The sequence below is a fragment of the Chiroxiphia lanceolata genome, chromosome 5 (assembly GCF_009829145.1).
Source record: "Chiroxiphia lanceolata isolate bChiLan1 chromosome 5, bChiLan1.pri, whole genome shotgun sequence".
Taxonomy (NCBI): Eukaryota; Metazoa; Chordata; class Aves; order Passeriformes; family Pipridae; genus Chiroxiphia; species Chiroxiphia lanceolata.
The window spans coordinates 6,871,452-6,887,188 of NC_045641.1; the positions used below are offsets into that span (position 1 = coordinate 6,871,452).

General features: G+C 46.6%; 1 protein-coding gene across 1 annotated transcript; it reads right to left on the minus strand.

Annotated features, from left to right (window-relative positions):
* Positions 1-3,942: 3,942 nt before the first annotated feature.
* PHYH (phytanoyl-CoA 2-hydroxylase) lies at positions 3,943-13,960 on the minus strand. The gene is made up of 9 exons (XM_032687256.1): positions 13,790-13,960; positions 10,335-10,390; positions 10,072-10,182; positions 9,789-9,954; positions 9,415-9,496; positions 8,243-8,424; positions 7,338-7,487; positions 6,220-6,351; positions 3,943-4,588 (listed from the first exon to the last, which is right to left on the minus strand). Exons 1-9 carry the CDS (start codon positions 13,904-13,906, stop codon positions 4,535-4,537), a joined length of 1,050 nt encoding a protein of 349 aa, XP_032543147.1. The 5' UTR covers positions 13,907-13,960; the 3' UTR covers positions 3,943-4,534.
* Between the last annotated feature and the right edge of the window lie 1,777 nt (positions 13,961-15,737).

Below are 15,737 nucleotides of genomic sequence, written 5' to 3' on the forward strand. Positions count from 1 at the left end.
CATAATGGATCAGGAAGTTTATTTGTCAGCCAGAATCCAAGAAAAGCCAACACATGAGGAAACTGTACCTACCTATTACATACATTAACACAGTTTCTTGTTGTATGACAAGTGATGTGAATCTGCTGCTGCTAACAACCCCAACATGAACACAAAGTACAAATCCATCTGGTATCGGACAGAGCACATATTAGAGCATCACATACCTTCCAGAAGGGTTAGTCTGACCTGCCCAGCTTGGACATTGCTCTCACCTTGGCATTAAAACATGTATATGTTCACAAATCTCTGCTGGGTTCTCCCACCAGTGTCTCCTTTTGGCTTGTTACCTCTGGCAGAGTACAGGATCTGAACAGCTCTTCATCTTCCCAGAAATTATGCACTTTACCAACTTTTTTTCAGACTGAATGAAGTTGGGTCTGCAGATCTCGTCTCATTATCAGAACTCCTGGTGGATTCATCTCCTTGTGTCCCAGGGAGAACTGCCAAGAAACCCTTCCCACAGCAGACACAAAGGGCACTTGGAAGAAAATAATTAAGTAGTAATTTAAATGAAATTTTTGATTCTTGTATACATGAAGATACAATTTACCCAAACATTTTTGGCTGAGCAGCAGGAGCAGTTATCTGGGGTATAAACTAAGGAGTATTCACTCGAGCACAATAGAGTATGAAAACACCACTGCAGAGAAATGACACCTCTCCTAACACTTTCACAGGGAAAGCACAGGAATTCATTTCAACAAGTTTAAACAAACTGGACTGTGTCCTGCCAGGCAGAGAGAACACAGTCTGCTCCAGAGGACAGCAAATCCCCCTTGCTAATGAAGCCTCACAACTGCTTTGTGCGTGGATTGGAGCTTCACACAGAGATACTCTAGACCTTACCTGGCAAGAGTCACACAAGGTGTGAGCAGGACACAGCCCGTGCAAATGCAACAGTGGTGAGTGAAGGGAAAGCAAAAGGTGAGAGGAGCAGCTGAGGAGGGAGATCAAGAAGATAAATGCTTGGGATAGTGAGGAGGAAGAGGCACTTGCTGCTCCAGCAGCTCATTTTGGTAAAGGCACAGAGTATTTAAACTTTTCCCCTCGCACAACCCTTTTGGGAATAGTATATTCACAGGCATGTTATCCAGCTGCACAGGCAATGTAATGCCTAGCACCACTCAGAAGCAAACAAACACTTTTGGAGAGACAAGGTTCAAGAGCAACCTTCACAGCAGGTTCAGAATTCAAATAACTTCATTTATCGTTCACAGGATGCTCGAGAACATTGTCAAATTTAAAAATCAAAAAGACCTTTGCTCCAACAAGTCATTTTTAGTTCTCCAAATCCATTTATCTCCTCCTGGTTCCCATGCTCTGCAGGAAAAACTCCTTCAAGTATAAATCTGAAAAGGATCCAGGAAATCCAGACTTCTCCAAACAACCTCCTCACCCCAGCCAACCAAGAGAAAGACATCAACCTGTGGAAGTCAAACTCTCAAACCTCAGCAGGTGAGCCTCCTGGTGTCTGTGCAGTTTGAGGTGAGAAGCCAAGTCCAAATGCTGCTTTTCCTCCCAGCTCAGTTCAGAGCTGGGGATGAACTCACAGGAGTGAGAGCAAAGGTCTTGCCAAGGCAATTGGGAATGTGGCCTCATCACATCACAGCCTGCAGGTCAAGGCACTTGCTGCAAGGACCAGGAGCAGAGTGAATGCAGCGTGTCCTCATTGCAACCTGGAGTCAGCTTTCCTCCAGCCTATTCTGGTTCTGTAAAAGGTGGAGGCCAGAGGTTGAACATGGTCCTTCTCTTTTCAGGGCTCTTCCTCTATCACATGAACTTTTCACAGGACAGCAAAAAAACCACAAACAAACAACCACCAACCAACCAACCAACAACAAAAACAAACAAAAAACCCCCCAAACCCCAAAACAACAACAACAAAACAAAAACCAAAACAAAAGAAACCAAAACAAACCCAGGTGACTTGGTTAGTTATTGCTTTTCCTCTCCTCCTCCCCTTCCTTCTGCCAGGGTGGTGATTAAAAGAAGAGGGAGTTTGGACCTGAAGGCTGGTGAGACCTTGCAGCTCTCCCCCTGCAGTGACCCAAATCAGTGGCATGGTACTGCCAGGAAACCAAACCCTAGGAGACTAGGGTGGGCTGTGGGTTTTTTTTACACAGAAAACCAAGTGCTGGAGACTGAGATTAATTTCTAGCCAGGAATTTCCACTAGTGGGGAATGTGCTTTGGAAACCTGGGATTGCAGAATCTCTGCTGGCTGGGATGGCTGGGAACAGAAACACTTTAAGACTTACCAGGTCGATCCCTCACACAGGAGGTCACATTTACATGAACTGATGGAGAATCCTTTGGACTCCAGCTCTTGCTCACACATCACATGAGGAAGTGCTTGTAGATCCTGCTCTCCCAGGGACATGGTCCTGCTCTCATGAGTGTGTAGCTTTGCTCAGAAGGAGACAAGACACCTTGCTGGATCTGGCTCTGCCCAGAGTGATTTCGGGGGCAGGGATCAGACTCCTTGGCATTGCTAGGAAGCAGCAGAGCAGGCCTTGCACACAGTCAAGGGGACCTTACTTAGCTTAGTCCTCCCCAGGCTCTGTTGTCATAGGACAGAGTGAGGAAACAAGTCTCTCATGAGGTGGAACAACTGCTGAGTTTAGATGATATCCAAGATCTTTGATGGGTTTGTTTTTCTGAAAGAGGGAATTCAAGCCTAAATCCATTGGCAGAGATGCACAGATTTTTAAAAACGAAGCTGAAGTTCTTCCTTTCCTTCTCTCTCCCAGTTGTAGTAAGAGAAATTCAGAGTCTGGAAACTCTGGGAGTCTGAAGGACACCTGTAGCTCTTCTCTGTGGTCACAGCTTCCCCCGCAGCCAACTCAGCTGCACCAGTAACACCAGACACTGAAGTCTCTCCATGAATCCTGTGCCATGAACCATATGGGATAGACCAAGTCGTCACAAAAAAATCCCAAAGAGAGCCCCAGCTAGGCTGTGAGCCAGAGCTCAGCAAAGTCAGCAGACGGGGTCTCCAACTCACTGGAAATCATTCACTTGGATCCATGCCCTCCCCAAGAGCTGGATTAGTGCCAGGGTTATATAAAGGTTTGGGAAGAGATGCAGGAACCAGGATACTCAAAGTCACCCACTAAGCAGGGCTGGGAGTCCGTCCTAAAGTCTCCCCACTCATCAGACTTCTTGGTGTTCAAACCAGAGGATGGTGGTCAAATCAGAGGATATGTCTGTCTCCAGGTGGGAAGCACAGCCCAGACACCTCACCCCACCACCAAGGGTTCAGGATAAATGCAATAACCCTGCTCAAACCTCACCTTGTTTAGAAAGCATACAAACAGCACAAGAAAACCTGCAGCCAGAGGAAGAAGCACCAAACAGGGCAGAAGGAGCCATGAGTACCTGTCAGTGAAAACTTTGGTGCTGTTTTGGCACTTTTTTGGGTATAAAGGGGAATCAAAAAGAGCTGAGGATTGATGTTTTGCACTGGGGTGTTCAATGACACACCCACCACCACTTTCTGAGCAGCAGAAATAACACAACACAGCCCCCAAGTTCAGTTTGGTTCTGATTTATTCTGTATTTCAAAAAATAGATTCTGAAAGCAAAAGGATCTTTCAGAAAGCAAGAAAAGACATTGTCAAAGGTGAGAGGATCATCTCAGTGCACATCTCTCCACCCTGCCACCACTGTGTCCCAAGGAGCATCCAACCACCTCCTCAACCTGGCAGCAGCAAAAGGCACCTTTTCCCAGTCCCACCAGTCTCAAAGGAGGACTTCCCTCACTTGACATAGCTTTGGATCAGTTGTGCAAGGCCAGTGGAAGGCTGGTTCATTGACCCAGTATCTCCCAACCCCATCAGACACATATTTCACTTGTGCCAGCGCTGCTCGGTCAGGTACGATGCCACAGCAAGCCATGTGTGAGAAACTCTACCAGCAATCACATTCCTGCCCACAAATCCCATTTTTCTGTATGAGTCATTGCTCCTTTCCCTTTATGTAGTCCCTTACACCATTGATTCTGCTGGTACCAACACCTCCATCTTTATCAGCTCTACCAACAACTTCCCATGTCAGGCTTCTGCAAAACTCTTCTTTTTAATTTTTTTTTTTTTTTGCATAGAAAGGAAGTTGGGAACGCTGGAAATTCTTGCATAAAATCTCATGTTAGCACAGCGTCTTTCCAAAGGTGTGTCATGTGGGAAACATTTAAGAAACAAGAAAGAAAACATCAGGAAAATCAAGGTGTTCTTTCAAGACCTTAACTCTTTGATTCTCTAAGATATCCACAGCAAATCTGGTTTTCTAGATTAGGTTTTCTTTGCTGTCCAGCCTCAGGGCAATTATTCTGTATTAGCATAGAACGATTTTGCAATGCAGCATTTGGCTGAGTTAACACTACAGAGGCCAACAAAGCACATGGAATTCTGGCTGCCCTGGCAGGGTCTGCAGTCTTCCCCCAGAGAAGCTCGTTCTCAGGTACTTGTTTTCCATCCTACTCTTCAGAGGGTCTTCTACAGGTTAATTCTTTCCCCCTGCACAAGCCGTGCTCGGAAGTTCCAGATATCCTTCAAAACAAAAATGAGACAAAGCAAGAGCCCTGAGGGTCAGCAAAAACAGTGACCAAGATTCCAGCTTACAGAGATGGAAATAGAGGATTACTTAGTCCTTAGCATCTTGTGAAGGTGAAATAAGAGCTGGGCACTCCTCTGGGAGAAAGTTCCAACTCTGGTTAAAAAAACAAGCTTAAAGCTACATGAAAGCACAGAGTCTTCCCTGAGGCTTGTATGAGCACAACCTCTTTGCCACTCAGGAGAAGGAGAGAGCCTCACCATGCATCCCTCTGGATCTCACAGTGTCCCTAATTAACCCCAGGAACTAAAAGCCAAGCACGCTGTGATTTTACAGACCTGTAAGACCAGGCTTGCAAAGCACAGCTGGGCACCTCACCATAACCAGGCACACGGGGGGAAAATAAGCAGAACAAAACCCCAAAGGTGAAAAAGAAAGTCCTCTCCTCCAGAAAGCCCTAGATACTGTAAAATATGTAGATTTTAAAAGAAAATTGCTGCCTATTACATCTAGACTTTACTGTTTCGACACTGGCTGTCCACATCAGGGAACTGCTGTGGATTAAGAAATACAGAACACTTTCAACCCAGTAACAAGGTTTATTTTTCTTTCAGTGGCTGGATCCCTGAAGAATTTAGATTTGCTTTCTGTTTTACTCAGTGGTTTCAGTTATTCAGTGAGAGTCCATTAGTCCCATATTTTATTTTTCTTTGAGGCAGATGTGTATCACTGCTGACAAACCTGGTGTAGCCTCAAGTCTAAACAACTGATGTGGAACTATATTTAACAAAAAAAAAAAAATCAGTCTGTTACTGCAGTCAGATGTGGTTACTTGTTTTAAAAGGAAAATCCACACAACATTGGGTGGGGAAGCTCCAAGAACTGTGGACATACAAATTGGGCAAGCACTGAATTTATTGCACCTTCTTATACTTTTAAATTCAGGGCAAATGACCGCATCTTTTTATTCACACTGTGCAGTCTGAATAGAATAGCAAAGAGCTCTGGTTCAGACAGATTCCTCATAATAAAGCATGAACCAAGAGATGCAATGAAGGACAAAGCTGGCAGTGACTTCACCCTAATCCTGTTCCAGTGGGACGAAATGGTTGGACTTGATGAACATAAAGGTCTTTTCCAACCTTAATTCTGTGATTCTATGAAGTCTAGACCCTCTCAAATGCTGTAAGAAGTGTGTGTGAGCAGCCTCAGAGCTGAGCCATCATGACAGCAGGGGCTGAGGATCCTCCCTGCTTGTGCTACAACAAAATGCTGATCTAATCTCCACCAACGCAGCCACTCTGGAAAGGATCCAGGTGTGCTCAAAAAACCCATTTTGACAAGCAGAGCGAGAGGAGGAACTTCTAGAGCTCAAGGGATGTGAAAGAGCTGCCAGAGAGCAAGGCCATTTCTCCACCATAGCAAGAAGCAGCATTATGAGGAAAAAGGCCCCCAAAAAACACACAAGTCGTCATCTGAAAATCAGGTCTTTTATCCTGCCAAACACCTCTGCTTGGCACAGCCTGATCTACCAAACTGGGCATAGGAAAGAGCACAAACCTGCCACACAAGAGCTGGAAAGAGAACTGGCCTGGTTTGTAACAAAGGGCACTGAGCCAAGTCTTACCTTGAGCTTCACGGAAGTCGCGCTGTATTTCTTGCAGACCATTTCTTCCAGTTCCTTCTCCAGGTGCTCCTGAGTCGTGTTCTTGACATCAATGTAGTAGCACTCTGAGCTGGCAAAGTGACAGCTTATGCTCTGTGTGAGGAAATGGGGCATCACTCACTGTCACATGGATTACAAACGACTGTTGGATCTCAGATTGTGGACACCTCGTTCCTTCCTTACAGATCACGCCAGCAAATTCCTTCCTCCTTTCAGAGCCCTCCTTCTCTCCTCAGTGTGTCCCCTTGGAGAAATACTCTTGCTTGCTGACATGCTCTTATTCCTTCCCTTCTCTCCCAAACAGTCTCCCAGCATGAGCTGTAGTACCTGATCTCAAAACATCAGCAACTAGAGCAGGAATAGGGAAAGTCAGGGTTGGAGCAGACCCATGTGTTTAGTAAGGGTTCTTACATCCTGCACCCAGACAGTCACAACAACCCACTTACTTTGAAATCACCAATAAGCTGCTACTGGGGCTGAAAGAACAGGTCATGGAGTAGGTAAAACAAAATAAAAAGAGAACACTGTGTTGGAGTGCCTGGGTGAATCCCTTCTGAGACAGGGTGAGGCCTCCAAAGGGGGGCACTTTAGCCTGTTTCAGTTAAATAATCATGATAAAAAAATATGATGTGTAATCAAATTGTTAACAGAAAAATGGGTTGTGTTACCATATAAATAAATATTATTTATTGGATGATGGAGGCTCCTGTTATCCAGAGATGAAATACCAACAAGGCAGAGGAAGAAAGAGAAGCTCCGGATATTTGGGACTGCTGAAAGGGACCTATTAGTAAAGCAAGTACAGCCAGCCAGGCTTCCAACAGAGATTCAATATCTAATTTTTACTTCTGCTCTGTTTTTTCTCAAGCAGCTGCACAGCATGTTCTGCTTCCAGAAGACACAGATGTTTAAAAATAAAAAAAAAAATTAAAAATTTTAAAAAAGGGTGTGCGAAAGTATATTAGGAAGATAAAAACTCATTAAAACATTCATTCACATATTCATGAGCTTGTGAAGGCAGGGTCAGTTTTTTTAAAAATCAGGAATATAAAAAACTGTATCAAGAGATGATTTCCTACCTTTCGGAAACCCGATGTCTTGTTTATCCCAGAGCCATGAATGAGCAGGGGATGGAAGAACACCGTGTCTCCCTTCTCCATGACAAGGTGAACCTTGGGAGTCTTCTCATCCTCATCAAGCAGCCCGTGGAAAAGTTTGTTGGTTTTACCCTAGGAAAAAATGGCCGAATTGAAATCACTCAGTTAAAATTAGTGTTGGTTCTCAACACGAGAGGCAGCAGGGACAGTTATGGATCTGCTTTCCCCTGGCCAGCATATGCCATATGCCAAACTAAAAGCCTGCCTATTTGCCCACTATTCTTTCTACTTCAAGCCTGAGGTACAAAAAAAATAATACTTTTTGTATCTTCTGCAGCTGGATTTGGACAATTAAGATTTCTCAGCTGGGGAGAATACAGAAGAGCACCGGGGAATCCCACAGGTGTGGCCTGATGCCACTGCTGGGGTCCAGCTTTCTGCTCCCAGTATAAACATCACCAACTCCAGGTCAGGTCAGGAGACATCCATTCTTAAGAGGAAGATACCACTTGATATTTAGTTGCATCCAGCTGCTTACTATCCAATTTCTTCTCTTTGGGACAGTGCATGTGCTACCAGGCAGGAACAAATCCATAGGAGGAGACAGAGACTTGGCAGGGGCAGTGGAAAACAGTGGCACATATTTATGCTGTTATGTCATGACATGCTGGGCATTTTCTAGGTGAAGGTGGGAACAGAGGCAAGCAAATCTACCCGGGTCACATAGAGTGAGGCAAACCAAGCAACTCTCTCCCTAAAGAACATCAGTATTTGCATAAACAGAAAAAAAAAAAAAAAAATCACTGAAAACCTCAGCTTTGACCTGCAAGTCCTGTCCCCACAGTGAGGTCTTCCCAGCCCTTTCCAAGCCCTCTGTGACACTCTACCTCCCACTTGGGATAGCCATGAGGCTTCAGGGTGGTCTTGTGTGTCCCGGGCTGCACGACCAGGCAGCCGTTGTCCTGGTCGGCCCGTTCCATGGCGGTCCAGGCGCACACGATGCGGGACGCGGGCCGGAACGGGAAATAGTGCAGGTCCTGATGCATGGGGTGGAGAAAAGTCTGTTTGTCTGCAACACAGGTTCAAAACCTTCAACCTCAACAAACGTGACACAGCCTTTCCCTTCTTGTCTAATCATTGTAACACATCCTAAGGAGCTGCTGCTGGAGACACTTGGTGTCCTCAGTGTCTGCTCCAGCCCACCACGGCCTTGGAAGACAAGCAGGGGAGTTTCCACCCCATTCCAAAATGGACCACAGTGGTGGCTCTTGAGTCAGCAATGGCACAGGGACACAGTGAAAGCCAGGAGGGTGTTTGGCTGTGACCCCTCAAGTGGCTCCTTTCGCTGGCCTTCACCACCACCAATCCCCTGCCACGTTTTCACCACTCATTTTGGCCTCTCTCCACTTTTGTGAACTTTAGCCAGCATCATGTTGCACAAACCTCCCCAGTACAAAGACTTTCAAACAGCCATCTGCAGGCACTGCATGTTGCAAGCAGAATCAACCCTGCCTGTGCTGCACCCAGTACATGTTTATTTAGCCTTCTCTTTAAAAAAGGAAGAAAATCTCAATTTATGGACTGCAGCCTCCCCAGACAGTCTACCCAGCACTATTAGCCCTCACCCTGGAGGCTTTCTTTCATGAGGTCTAAACAAAAATAAATATTTTTGAAGCTTTGTTTGTTATTTCTTTTCCCTCATGGAAATGGAAACATACCATCCACACCAAAAGAGCCTATTATATATGATTTATACACTTACTTTGTCATTAATTCTGCTCCTTAAATAGATGCAGTTCGGGTATTTCTGCCTGCCTAGTTTGCCATATTACTTAGACTTTGCACAGACTGAAAAACTCTCATGAGTTTTCTCATGTTATCTCATTAAGCCCAGGTAACAAGGTATTACCAAAACAGCCCTGTAAATTTTCAAAGTTATTTTATTTTAATTTTGTCCCTCTTTTTTTTTTCCAACAGCTTTTCTAAGTTCAATTTTGGCCAGACAGACAGCATATGCACAATAGCTTATCTATTTTCCTCTTATCCAAGTTTTCCTTACCAGAATCTGGAAGTTTATTTATCAGCATGGTGTGCATTGCCATGATGTTTGGCCCTGTGAAGCACTCAACGTATTTGAGGACCTACAGGGAAGAAAACATTAGGGAAAAAATATTAGAAACATAAAAACCAAGAGGAAAGGTGGCTGAGGAAGCACTGGGAGATGGATGCTTGGCTAAGGACTAGGGTACAGGAGGAGGAGATTGGGGTGAAGGACAGGAGGCAGGACCTGGAATGGCACACAAACAGGGATGGTGGGAGGAGACCAAGACAGAATGTCTGGAAGCTTTTTCACATAGGCATTAAAGCACAGATACATTCACACAGGCTCTTCCACCACCACCCCCTTTCTGATGGGTTTTAACTCTGTTTTACCTCTGGCAGAGTGCAGTATCTGAACAGCTCTTCATCTTCCTGGAAGTCCTGCACTTTATTAACCACTTTTTCAGACTGACCAAACTGGGATCTCAGGGACTCGTCTTTCATAATCATAGCTCCTGGTGGATTCACCTCTCTTTTACAGATCCTCATGAACTCCCTCCTGCAAAGCAGAGGGAATATCCATGTTGGGAGAATCCAGCTGCCTCCATCTTCCCAAAGCTCCCTTGGGATGCTGCTGCACACAGGCCCCCCCAACTCCTCAGCAAGTGCCCCGTACCTGAAGCGCTCGATGTCTTCATCAGAAACGAGCTTCTTGATGAGCAGATACCCATTGTCTTCATAGAACTGCCTCTGCTGTGTGGTGAGGAGATCATTGTCCAGGGTGTAGCTGAGACACAGAGGAGAAACACATTAAACTACAGTTAAACAAGGGAGACACCTTTGCAAAGTGAAAGGCTGTGCGATGTCTATCAATCAACATGTGGTCTAGGGATAAAGAACTGAGTTCTGAAAATCTCTACAAAGGAAAGCAGATCTTACCAAAACCCCCCTGAATGAGGAACAACACTGACTTGGGCAGAAGTAGGAATGCTTATCTGGGATGGAAGTTAAGGAATATATAATCAAATGAAATAGTGCAGAACATCATCTATGCACATGAGTCCTGGATCCTAAAATTCTGTTCATCCTAAAGGAAGTTACTGTCCTGGACATTCAGTTCATGTTCTTGTTTATTTTGCTTCTAAAATAATAACAATAAAAATCTATAATTAAAAAAAAAATTAAAATAATAAAAAACATTAGGAGTGAACCTGGGATTCTCATGTGGTGATGCAAACCCTCACTTTCTCTACAGTTACTACAGAGATCTGGTCCCTCCCAAGCTTGACAGGAATAGCAGGAAGAGAGGAGAGTTATGGGCTTGTTCTCCACCTCAATTAATTTCAACAGGTTCAAATAAACACAGCTGTGTTCTCCTAGGCAGAAAGACATTCTCATCAACAGGGCAATTAAAAGCCACTGGCTAAAGAAGCCTCACAAGAGCTTTGTGTATGGTAATAAATTGTCATCCAGGGGTAAGGACAAAAAAAAGAGCATTTTTGTGCAGATTTCCTGGTCTGCACATGCATCTCTGCTTCAGGTTTTTATGTAAACCACTGACTTTCCTCTACTGCTCACCACTGCCTTACAAATGTGCCATAAAAACATGAATGCTTCAGGAACAATAAATAGGTTTCCTCACAACAGTTGTGTTTATGGTCCCCGCACCAGGAAGCTTAAACATTATCTGGTCAAGAGTCACATACAGTAGGAGAAGAAACAACAAACATGCAAAAATGTGTGGCAAAAATGAGCCAGAGGGAGGAAAAGGTGCTGAGAACTGGATGGAAGAGGGAAGGAAGAAGACATGGGGAGACCAGGTGGAAACAACCATAGCAGGTCCCAGAGCAAGGGATTCCCCAACTGAGGGCACTAGTGCTCCACACACCACATTTCAGGGCCAACTTCAGTGAAAATGGGACTCCTGAGCATACAGGCTCCTAAATGTCCACAGACAGCTGATGGAGACACAGGCACTGGCTGAGCCCCAGCTGTAGTGGCCTCCTCAACACCTCCACTTTCCAGAACTGGGGGACAGCAGACAAGTCCACCAAGTCCTGGGCTCCCTTTGACACTTTCCTCCCAGGCTTTCCACTGCCTCTTCCTCTCACTGGTTTTGCTCTTGACACCTTGCAATGCTCAGAGGACAAGTTTGGGTTGCTTGGACAACTGAAACCAAGAGGCACAGCTGGGGAAGGAGCTGCCAGCTCCAGCAGCTCATTTTCATAAAGGCACATTTAAACTTTCCCCTTTTCCCCTCACACAATCCTTTTGGGAACAACATATCCACAGGCACATTATCCAGCTGTGCAGGCAATGTAATAACCTGGAGCTACTCAGAAGCAAATAAACACTTCTGGAGACACTAAAGCACAGGCACAGCAAGGCTTAACATCCCCAGAAGCTTTTCCAAAGCACCTCCCCGCAGCACCCCAAGGGGTTCTGAAGACTCCTGCATATCCAAGAGTAGCACAATACACCTGTGCAGTTTTCTCAGAAACCACCTCATAGGCCCCTGGTGAGATGGCCCTGGCCTGACAGCCCCAGCTGTGCCAGAAGCATCAGAAGAAGTCAAACACCCAAATCACTCCAGAGGTGCAGCTGCTTTTCAAATTTCCCGTTTTCCTGCATTTTGAGGAAACCTTCACTTCTACAGCTGGTGTGCTGATTTTTCACTGGTGTCCCAAACCAGGCAGCACTCAAGCTGAATTCACAGCTGCAGGAATGGAGGTCTTCCACAGGCACTTGGAATGTGGGTTTTTCTCATCTGCCTTCCTTTAAGGAGGTAAGTGCTGGTGTTACTGGTGCATTACTCCCCTCTGGCTCTTACACCTAGCTCCAAAGAAAAATGTGCCACATTTCACCTTCCTCTCCTTTCTGAGGCCATCTGAAGGCAGAGTTTTTCCAATGGTATGCAGAAACAACCCATCTTCCAATATACCCACACAACCAACACTCCAATCTCCAATATACTAAACCCTAAAAGCAACTACAGGAGGAAACTGGGCGTGTACAAGATGGTGTTAAACTCTCTATTCTGCAGCCCTAATTGTAAACAGAGAAGATCAGGATCCTGGGAAGGTCAGAGCCTGTGCTGTGGTGGCAGAAGGCAGCAAACCTCAGGTGCAGGGCTCACTCAGCACAGAGGGGTGGGCACACACAGTAGAGCAGCACAGAGACTCCATGAGCTTTGGGACGTTTGGACATTTTGTGTCTCTGGTGGTGACTGGAATTGCTATGGAGACGTTTCTCCTTTTGTTAAAGGAGAGGCATTTTCTGTGAGGAAAAGCGACTGTCCTATCCAAATCACCCAAGCCAGAAATTAAAACAAAACTGATGTACCATGTATCAAATAAATCTATTCTTAATACATTCTGTCACTTACTTTATTCATACACCTTTCTTGCTCCAGCCCAGATTAGTCCTATTTTTGTCCAAAGCTCTTTGCATCAAGACTTGGATTTAAAAACAGCTTGTGCAGCACCTCTTCTTACTTCCTCTCTCTTTACAATCAGGGTATTTTTCCTAGCATTTAGTTCTAATTTTGTGTTCCTGCTTGCATCTCTGTGTTATGGCAGTCTGAGTCAACAACTATCCATCTGTCTTCATATTTTTAATATATATTTGAAGGCTCCTACATCCTGTTTGATCACATCCTTTTCTCCTATTTATTACAATTCAGAGGTAACTTGTCAGTGTTCAGCTCTCACTGTGAAACAGCAGCATTTTTTTTTTTTTTTTAAAAAGCAAGATTTATGGCAGCAACTTTAAAAATACTCTCAGCAAGCAGTCTTTATTTAACTTTTGGAACCCTGAGACAGACCAACGCGAAATCTCCTCCCTGCCCTGGTTCCCTTTGTCTGATGTGTCACAAAGCTGGCAGCCTCCAACATTTCCACCTCAGATCCCACTGGCAAAACAAACCTTGATGTTTTTTCCTGCTGCTGCTCTACCAGTCAAGTCTGTACCAGCTTTCAACAAAGCCTGAGACTTGCTGAGCAACTTCTAAGTCACGCAGAGTTTATCTCCCCCCAAACCCTCGAATCTCCAGGAGGGGAATTCGCTGCAGGAAAGCCCTTGCTCGGTGCTGGGGGGCTGTACTGGGCGGTGTCCAGAGGACACGGATTATCAGATGCACATCCCGACGGGTTTCAGGGCTGGAGCTCACGGAGGAAGCACAGGCAGAAGGAGGTTTTTGGGGTGGGACGGGTGCTGACCCCAAAATCCCAGCCGGGGCTGCCAGGGCAAGGGCAGCGCACAGGGCAGGGCCCCCGGCACGTCTCCACCCCACAACCAGGACACAGGGCAGGGACTCGGCCTGGGTGTCCTTCCCAGGCCGGTGTCCCCGCAGGACAAACCACGGACCCTTCCCGAGCCCACTCCAGAAAGGATACGGGAGCGGGGGCCGCCCCCGGCCGCGGGCAGAGATGCCGCAGGACGGTGTCCAGCCGGGCCGCCGAGCGCTTCCCGAGCTGCTCCATGGTGCCCGCAGCATTCGGTGCCCGCAGCATTCCCTGCCCGCCCGACCTCTCGGGGCGGGGCGGGGCGGGATCCTGACCCCGATCCCGATCCCGATCCCCGGCCGCATGCGCTGGGCAGGGCCGTGCATGCTCAGAGCCCACATCCCACCGGGAGCCAGGGCAAGGCCGAGCCTGGGATGGGAAGGGCTTGTGCAGGCCGGGGAGGGCACTGGGGGGAGCCCGGCCCCTGCTGTTGCACGTCCGCCCGCTTCCCATGGTTTTCACGTCATCTGCCAGCTGCAAGGGTTTCGTCAGCCCTGTGCCGCTCTCTGAGGCCGGCATGGATCGATTCCTTATCTCCTGTCCCTAAGGAGGCTTGCCTCGACCCTCCGTGCATCTGCCGCTTGTGGCCCCGGTGGCACTGACGGGGATCTGCGATGCCCGTGGTGCATCAGACCCGCGCTCAGGGAGGCTCTGCTTCCCCCTCCCCGGGTGGTTGTGCTGGGTGGCCCTTCTGACCACCCTTCTTTGCTGCTTTTTGGGGCTTTTGAGTAAGAAAAGAGAGGGGAAGGAGCAAAAAGGTGTTGCAGTGCAGCACCTGGGAAGGTGGGAGAGGAGGGGGAAAAAGCCCAGGGGAGGAAATCTGGCATAGGGAAAGAGTGGAGAAGCATTAAAAATGGCAGCTGCAAATAGAGGTGGCAAAAAAAAAAAAATCAGCTGTAGAGACTTGGTATTCCTCTGAGGCATGTTTAAATATGTTTAAAAGTGACATATTCAGTATACCCTGTCCTAAGCACACTCTCATCTGCCTTAATAAGCACTGTGAGTGCATCAACAAAGTTGCATCATTTCCCACAGACTGACACATTGAGAATATCAAGGGACTGAAAACAGACCCATCACTAAGACCTGTAGCACAGTTCAGAAGATTATTTTCATTGTCTTTTTATGTGTCCCTGATCCCACAGCACTGTGGAGCTTCACCATTCCTGCAAAATGGACTTCAGCCCCCCCCGTGTCACAGTTTGTGACACCCGTGTGGCAGTCAGCTCATTCTTCAAGCCCTAACACTGCTGGAAGGTGGAGTATCTCCTACTGGAGTTTGCTGTGCTTCATCTTTCCCCTGTCCCAGGGCCAAGGAGATTCATCTCTGACCAGGATGGAGCAGAGAGGTGGGGACAGACATTAAGAGTTCTGAGGAGGGTGAAGGTGGGAGGAAGGCAGTGTGCTGCCTGTTCCAGGTCCAGCCTTGCAAGATGCTCTTCCAGCTACTCTTCCAGGTGATGGAGAAGTTGGGGATCTGGATAAGAAAGCCAGGAGAGAGAGAGGAATGGTAAATTGAGGGCAGCAAACCCAGTAACAAAAACACTGTCATAATATAAACTGCATTGCGCTATGAGGACTGGAAGGAAATTGCACCAAGAATTTGCATTATTTTGCTAACCCAGGATTGAAAATAGATCTCACACCTGCCCCTCACTCATGAGCAATTTGGGCCCTGCTTCTAGAGAGGCACCATCATGAGTCCCCTGTAGATCCAGGTGGTCTCATGATCACAGGGTGGGCACCAAAACTCTGCTCCACAACTCCTTTAGGAAGCTTAACTCCCATTCTGCAACAGGTTTTGCTGGAATCCGAGGTGACCTGTTGATGGATCAAAATGTCAGCTGTCAATACACTAAGCTTCATGTTAGTGCTGCAGTTAAACAGAAGCCAAGGTATGGATACGAAGAGCTCCTGAACATAACCTGTGCCCTAAAAGCTGGTTCCCTTGAAAACTCAGTGGCAAAACTCCCAGTGATTTAAGTGAAGATGTACCAGAGCAGGTTTAACATACTCCATTTGTGGCATTTGCCTGATCTAGGGTGCATTCCTGTTTGTG